Source organism: Arvicola amphibius, chromosome 6 (genome assembly GCF_903992535.2).
Source record: "Arvicola amphibius chromosome 6, mArvAmp1.2, whole genome shotgun sequence".
NCBI lineage: Eukaryota > Metazoa > Chordata > Mammalia > Rodentia > Cricetidae > Arvicola > Arvicola amphibius.
Genome location: NC_052052.2, coordinates 123,246,067 through 123,254,330, shown reverse-complemented (window position 1 = coordinate 123,254,330; position 8,264 = coordinate 123,246,067). Strand labels below are relative to the sequence as shown.

At 42.0% G+C, this 8,264-nt stretch overlaps 1 protein-coding gene across 1 annotated transcript; it reads right to left on the bottom strand.

Annotated features, from left to right (window-relative positions):
• Positions 1–6,193: 6,193 nt before the first annotated feature.
• Positions 6,194–8,176, bottom strand: LOC119817360 (histone H2B type 1-M). Its single transcript, XM_038334558.2, has 2 exons — positions 7,788–8,176; positions 6,194–6,273 (listed from the first exon to the last, which is right to left on the bottom strand). Exons 1-2 carry the CDS (start codon positions 8,162–8,164, stop codon positions 6,216–6,218), a joined length of 435 nt encoding a protein of 144 aa, XP_038190486.2. The 5' UTR covers positions 8,165–8,176; the 3' UTR covers positions 6,194–6,215.
• Positions 8,177–8,264: the final 88 nt, after the last annotated feature.

The following is an 8,264-nucleotide window of genomic DNA, read 5'->3' as shown; positions in this document are numbered from 1 at the left end:
CAAGTTCTGAAATAAACTCTGGGCTGTGAGGCTGTTTTCGCATGACCAGACAGACCTCCCGATTCCATCCTGTGTTCTCTGTCTCAATTTCTTTCATCTGTCATTTCCTTAGCTTTAACATACCTCCAGTCCAGGAACCCTAGATGATTTGAGGGAGTAGACTCTTACAGGGCTAGTGTTCAGCTAGCCCCAAAATGGCTGTCTAAGAATCTAATAGTTCTTCAGTCCATGAAAGCTGAATATTTCAGCTGGTCTTCTGTACATTTGGGAATCCCAGAGAAGTAGACAGTGAAGGAATGAACTCGCGAGAGTGAAAAGCAAGCTTTCCTCTTCCATGTCTTTTGTATATAAAGGCTGCCAACAGAAGGTGTGGTCAAGACTAAAAGTACTTCTTTCCCCCTCAGAAGATCTGGATTAAAGGTGCATCTTCCATCTCAAACGTACGGTTTAGAAGTGGGTCTTCCCACTTTAAATAGTATAATTAAAAATTTTATAAATTTTTTATAAATTTAAAAAATAGAAAAAAAATTTTCACAGGGGTGCCCAGCTATTTGGGTTTTAGTTAATTAAGGATGCAGTCAAGTTGGCAACCAAGAATAGCCATCACAACATGCAAAGACCCTCCCATTCTGAGCACTTCCAGCCCAGGTTGAAAGAAATTCATACCTGCAAGGGAGCCGGAGATACAGAGAACAGTGAACTGTAGATACAGTTGATTGAACTAATACAGAACGCTGACCCTTTGAGTATTTGCATTCAGTGAACTTCAACTATCTCTGGAGAAATAAGAGTCACCTAGTCCACATTTCTGAAAAGGGCACATTTAGAAGATACAAGCAAGTACCTACCTGTTAAGGACTCTCAAACCTTCCTTTGATTTACCTAAAAGACTGCTTTTTAGGACAAGGGGCAAAAAATACTTATAGAAAGGCTAGAGCCTCTCCATGGCTGGCAAGATGTCTGAGAGGTTAAGAAAACCCAGGTTTTTGTTCCCAGTGTTGGCAAATAGTCTCAGGTCACGAGGAATTGAGTCAGGTTGTACCAGCCACAAGGAGTTGATTTTCCCTGGCCAGATCCTTCTGGTCCATCTGTAGAAACAATAGCTCTGGGAATTGAAAACAACCCACCTCACTCCCAGTTAAACTACACACAGACACAGAGACACACACAGACACACACATATACACCAGACACACACAGACACACACACACACACGCACACACACACACACACACACACACACACAGCTGTAACTTCCTGGGAGCTATTCATGTATACATGTATGTATATACCTGTCTCCCCAGTCTCTCCAACCGCAATCTTCCACCAGAAAGGCTGAGGCTGCACTGTTCCCATACAGCATCTCAGCCTTTGGGTGTTGAGTCTGTCTACCTCTCCACTTCATTTTTTTTCTTCACATACCACCCACATGGCAGCTCACAACTGTCTGCACCTACTGTTTCAGGGTATCTGATGGTATTTTCTGGCCTGTCTGGGCAAAAAAACATGCATGTGACACACAGGCACATATGCAGCCAAAATACCCACACACCTAAAAAAAAAAAAATAAAATAATAAAAAGAAATAATTTTAAACAGGCCATAGCCTGTCATCTTTCAATATTTTGACTTCTTATTAATAAAGCCTTTTCTTTCTTGGTTCTTCTGCCTCTCAATTCATTGAACTTGTTGGGTTACAGTAACCAACCAAGGTAACAATAGCTCACATCTTTTGCCCTATCATATTCCTTATCATCTCCCATACAAACTCTTTATAATGTACATTAATATTTTCTAGTTTTGTTAAAAAGCAAACAAACTTTCCAGGGTTCTTGGAGATGTTCAAGGTTTTTAACTGTTCCCCAGTAACAAAAGTATCTGCTTTCCATGTGTCCTTTCTGTCTCCACTAAATTTATATAATGCAATGATATGGCTCAAAAGGAGCTGCTAACTAGAAAAAAAAAAAACAGGCAAATATAGAGTTTGGGCTGCTGACTGAATGGAAAACAGTGGTATAATATCTTGAAATTATCTCTTACTTTCTAATAGCCTGGAATGTTTTTTGTGCCTCACAGCCAAAGTTAGTAAGTTACTTTTGAGAGTGTTAGACTAGCCTGTTTGTTTAACGTGTGTTTAAGAGAACAATGTAACATTCAACCTTGTCTCGGATTTCGCATGCAACCAACTTTCACCACCTAAACTAGTGCATTGCTGTAATCTGTGGTTACATACTCTTCCACACTCCTGACCTAGATAATATGTGCTTAACATTTGCTGAAAACATCAACTCCAGAAGTTGAAAGCTACTTTCTAAAATCTACCATACAAGTTGAAAGCAGCATTTATGGATGTTAGTTTATAAGGACTAATGTTTGTTGTCTGGTTCACTTATGATCAGTTGCAGCCAGTGGCATAATCCTTGTAAAACTCTGTTAAAGATTTCTGCAAATTCAACCTTCCTAATACTGTGACCCTTTAATACACTTCCTTGCATTAAGGTGACCCCTCGACCATAAAATTATTTCATTGCTCCTTCATAACTGTAACTTCGCTATGGTTATGAATCATAATGTAAATATTTGATATACAGGATATTTGCTCAGTGACGCCCTAGGAGGCTGCAACCTGCAGGTTGAAACCAATGCACCAATGACCATGTGATGCTTTCTATGCTGTTCAAAAACTACAGAGTGAAGCCCTTTGTGAGAGACAGACACTATCCGCACACACAGTTCATACAACAGACAGACACACAGAGACGGAAACAACAAGACAGCCTTCAGCTAGGCAGTTCAGACTCATACTCATTCACACAGACAGAGGTTAAGTCAGAACAGACACATGACACAGGGAGCATGCAGCAGATAGAGAACTCAGATTTGGACTTGATCTTGGTTAAGTGACTCCTAAAGGAACTGATTTTATTTCTTCCTTTAATGTGACACCCGCGTATTAGTGGTGACTCAGAATCAGTCACTAATGTGTTTAACCTGCACAATATTCTACCTAGATTTTTCTCTAAGCTGCTATACACCTAGCAAGTACAGCCCCAAGTAGGGTGGGGCAATAGGATGACTTGCAATGGACGTTAGTAGCCCCCCCACCCCGATTCCATGACGGATACCATTCAGACCCTAAAGCTCAGCATGTAGACAGCACCACCTGCCAAGATGGAAACCATTGCCTGGCAAGACTTTCTATTGGCTTAAACTTGTGTCAGAATAAACTTCTCTTGTGGGTACATCATAACAGAGCTTTCTAAATTATGGTCATATATCTTATTTAGGACTTTTAATAATCTGTAGAGCTCAGATACCCTCTCCCTCTAATGGCTATGAATGTAAAGATTCTCCCTTGTGCTGTGGGCAGGCTTGGTCTGCTGTGATGTTGAAGGACCTCATTGCCTGACACCCATCTGAGCACATCGCTCTTCCAAGCCTGGAAAGAATGTCTAAAACAGCGACCTGAATCCTTTATGATGAAAGCGTAATAAAATCTCAGCACTTTCCCTTGATACCTGAGTCAGCTGAGAAGTTATTAAGCCTGAAAAGCTGTGAGCCTCTGAACTTGATGCTGGACATTCAGGGGAAATAAGAATGGTCTAGGAAATGCATTTGCAAATGTCACGTGACAGGAAGTCAATCTTGTTGAAGGACATGTGTTTATTTTTGAGTCTCTTTCCCTGTTCCACTTGCCATAGAACTAAACTCCAATACAGTTGTTGACATCAGTAGCTACAGGAAAATTTATGGACACTTATAAGTTAGACCAACAAATTAGGAAAATTAGACAAGCTGAAAAATACCCACAAAACAAAGTCCAAAGAATGCATCCAAAAAGACTTCTAGGGGGCTCAGTCATGGCTGGGACTGTGAAGAAATAAGACAGACTCATGGACAGAAAGCTGAGATTGGATGGACTGGTGTCTATGCTGTAGAAAACACAGCACCCACAAGCTCAGTGTGTTTCTTATATAGAGTTGAACAGGAGGCAGGATAGTTGCATATAGCTGGGCAAGGGGTAGGGTTATTGCACACAGATGAAGGAGGTTGAAGAGTTCATGTCATACAGCTCCATCAAGGCAACAGGTCTTGCTAAACTCTGTATGTGCAGTCTCTACAGGGGGCAGAGTCTGAGCCATGACCCTGGGAGTTATGGTAGTAATTTTCTGCACATACTGTCAACATCCACTCACAAGAGGAGGTTTTGCCATGCTTTGAGCCTCATCCTGGTGTGGGAGGCTTTGCCATTCCTTCATGGGTCTGGGATTCTAGGGTCCTTGACTTGGCCGTTCCCATGTCAACAATCCACATTCACTCAGGACGTCACTCATTCTGGGCTTCCTGGGCTCCCTACACCAAAGAGCTTCCTCAGGAACTGTGGCAGAGTGCTAGTTAGTATTTGCTAGGTAAGTTTATCCACAAATTCTTTGTAATATTAACTTACTACTCTTACTTTCTCCCACATCAATGGAAATATTCTTTTCCATATATTTAATATTCCTTACATATATGATATAGAAAAATTTGGTAAATGCCAGTCTAAATTTTGCCCTTTGCAGTGCAAACTGAGGGTATTTTGGAAACAAATTTATGGATATGCTTGATCTGAATTTCCATTAAATTACCAAAGACAATCTAAGTCACCCAGCAGAAACCGCATTAGCATGAGTATCCTCTGAAAACACCAAGGCCAGATGAGGGGTATAACTTACCTTCCACTAGTCTGCTGGTTGCAGAAGAAGAAATATAAAGGTACAGATCTCTTTCTTCATGTAAGAAATGTATACACTTTTGTTAATTTATCAGTTTATCTCATTGACTTAATCATGGAACAATGAGAATAGGTATCATTAGCATTATATCGGTAAATTGCCATACGATGTTTGAGTTCACTGAAAAGCTACCTCTGAGAAGGGTTGTTGTACCACCTAACCAGTTCAGACCCAAGTGTGCTTGTCTCAAAGTCTCTTTGGAGTCTGTGAGTGGTTGACAACACAAGTCTTTAATCCCAGCATTTGGGAGTCAGACAGGAGCAGGTCTCTGAATTCGAGGTCAGTCTGGTCAACAGAGAGTTCTGGGGCAGCCAGGCTACAACCTCCCTCCTTCACCCTGCCTATAAAAAAGCATCAGTCTCTTACAAGGCCCCAGAATTATCTGGCTCCCCTAATGCTGTTGCTAGGAAGGAATAGGAAACAGCCCAAGCTTAAAACCGTTGTGTCCTTAGAAGGTGAACTGTTTCTAACAGATGTTACTTTTGCTTGTCCCACCAAGAAAAAGTGCCCTCAGGGGGCAAAAACAAACAGTAACAAAACAAACCAAACAAAAAACTATCCAAGAAGCAGAGGCAGGTGGATCTGTGAGTTCGAGGCTAGCCTGATTTTACAGAGCAAGTTCCAGGACAACCAGGTCTACAAAGAACCCTGCCTCAAAGGGGAAAACAAACAAAATAACAAAAACCTAGTATTTCAGTCCTTCCGTTGTGGGAAGCTCAGTAAAGGACGACAAAGGTCCAACAGGAAACTCCAGCCGCCTGCAGCTTCCCCAGTTGGTTCCTGCTGTGAGCATCTGATTTGATGGTATTTTCTCTACAGCTGCTCTTTGCTTTTACTTGACAGGAAGAGCCCTTTCTGCCAAGGACTCCATGAAATCCAGCTGACTGACAGCTTCCTCAGTTGATGGCTGCCGGATATTTTGAAATCCGTTTTGTTGAGGTTTTACTGTTTATCTGCTGCATCTCTCGTTGTTTGTATTTGTTTGCTTTTGACTTGTTATATCTTTAGTAAACCGGCTCAAGTTATAGTCATCACAGAACATTCTCTGGACTGTAATGAATGTCAGAGTTTACCCTCTCACAGGAATTCAGGCTGAAACTCTACCTCTGAGTGTATATCTGGGCCTGGTGGACAGGCCTCCAGCCACAGCATGTAGCAGGCTGAGAAAGCAGAACTCGAGTTCCAAGCAAGTCTGGCTATAAAGCAAACTCTCAATCTTTAAAACAAAATGAAACAAAAAAAGCGAACAAAAAAACACAATAAACAAATCGATGAAAGAAATTTTATTGAAATTTGACAGAATTTGAGGTATTTCACTTTACAGTGTAGTACAGATTTTCTTTTCAGGGACTGTATGATTATTTTGGAGAATAGTTCACAGCTCAGTCTTTGCAGTCAAACAAGACAGGATATTAACTGTGACTTCTATGCAGTCCATTCTCATTTAATTTCTTCAACTTTAAAAGAAGGAAGACAATAAAATTTGTTCCACAGGATACTATAGAGAGTAGAGATAATAAACAAATGGTTAGACATGCATATTAAGATCTTACTACACAATAGCTAAAATTCACTGATGTTTGGGCTGGTTAGTTTTCATCTACTTAGAGTCATATGATAGAGAACCCTCAGAACCTTCCTACCTTTTTTTTTGTTTGTTTGTTTGTTTGTTTGTTTTTTGAGACAGGGCTTCTGTGTAGCTTTGGAGCCTCTGTCCTGGAACTAGCTCTTGTAGACCAGGTTGGCTTTGAACTCACAGAGATCCACCTGCCTCTGCCTCCCGAGTGCTGGGATTAAAGGCGTGCGCCACCACCACCCAGCTGAAAAGATTACCTTTATCGGATTGCCCTGTAAATAATTCTGTGAGGCGTTTTCTCAATCAATGATTGATGTGATTGAACTAAGCTTACAGGGAGCAGTGCCATCCCTGGCTGAGGTGGTCCTGGGAGGTAGGAGAAAAACTTTGACTATGAGTCTGGTTTCTGTGTCTGCTAATGCTTGAGTTCCTGCCCTGACTTTCTTCAGTGGACTAAATCAGGAAGGACTTGTAAGTCAAATAAAGCCTTTCCTCCTCAGCTTGTTCTTGGACATGGTGTTTACAACAGCAACACGAAACTATGGCGATATCATATCTATTACCTACCTTTATGTGATTAATTACTATTCCATTGCACTATGCTACTAAGAGAATTTAGAAATAACTTTCATTTTCTTGAGATTTCTATTATAGTTGAATGAACCTTTACCTTGTTTTTTATGATTAAGAAACAAAAATTCTTTCTAAGCAGAATCCCAACACTATATAAAATGTAAATCACATTAAGACTCAGTGAGATTTTCTCCTTTAAATTCCTTTTTGAAACATCACACTAACAAATTCTTATATACATAGTTAAAAATCAAGACAATTTTTAAAATCAACAAGAGACCTGAGGTTACCAGGCAGCCCGATTAAAACAAACAAACAAACAAACAAACAAAACCGGGACCATGTAAAACCACACTTGGTTGTACAGGCCTATAACCCCAGCTACCCAAGTTAAGGCCCAAAGATGCAAAATTTGAGGCAAGTTCAGGTGTTCAGGGTGAAATCAAAGCCAAGGAGACTTGTTGCCCACAATACAAAAGGCGTGGCAAAGTTATGGTGCCACGAGAACCATGGCAAACTTACACTACCAAATCACGACTGAAAAAGCTCAAAGGTACACTGAAAATGCCTAGTTGGGGCCAAGATACTCAGCTAACGTGTCTGGAGGGCTTATGGGATATTGAGTTCTAAACACTTAAGCAATGTGAACCAGTCTTTAAAATATAGAATTTATGTTGTACAACTTTTCAGAATAAACATTTGGGTTGCCACATGTTGCTACTGGCATGGGGAGGCAAAGCTTGCATCAAAGGAAATTGGAGAGAGAAGGGATGTCGTGTAACAGCTGTTTCCTACGAAGTTGGGGGGGGGGCGGGGGCCTCTTTAAAGAGCCTTTGGGTTAAGAGAGAGATGGGCGCGCTCACTTGGAGCTGGTGTACTTGGTGACGGCCTTGGTGCCCTCGGACACGGCGTGCTTGGCCAGCTCGCCGGGCAGCAGCAGGCGCACGGCCGTCTGGATCTCCCGGGACGTGATGGTCGAGCGCTTGTTGTAATGCGCCAGGCGCGACGCCTCGCCCGCGATGCGCTCGAAGATGTCGTTGACGAACGAGTTCATGATGCCCATGGCCTTGGAAGAGATGCCGGTGTCGGGGTGGACCTGCTTCAGCACCTTGTACACGTACACCGAGTAGCTCTCCTTGCGGCTGCGCTTGCGCTTCTTGCCGTCCTTCTTCTGGGCCTTGGTCACGGCCTTCTTGGAGCCCTTCTTAGGGGCGGGAGCGGACTTCGTTGGCTCAGGCATGACAGTTTTCTCAATAACGTCGATTGGCAACGTTCACAGGCAAGCGAACGCTCTCCTTATATAGATTTCCATATGCAAATGAGGTGAAAACTGAGACGCA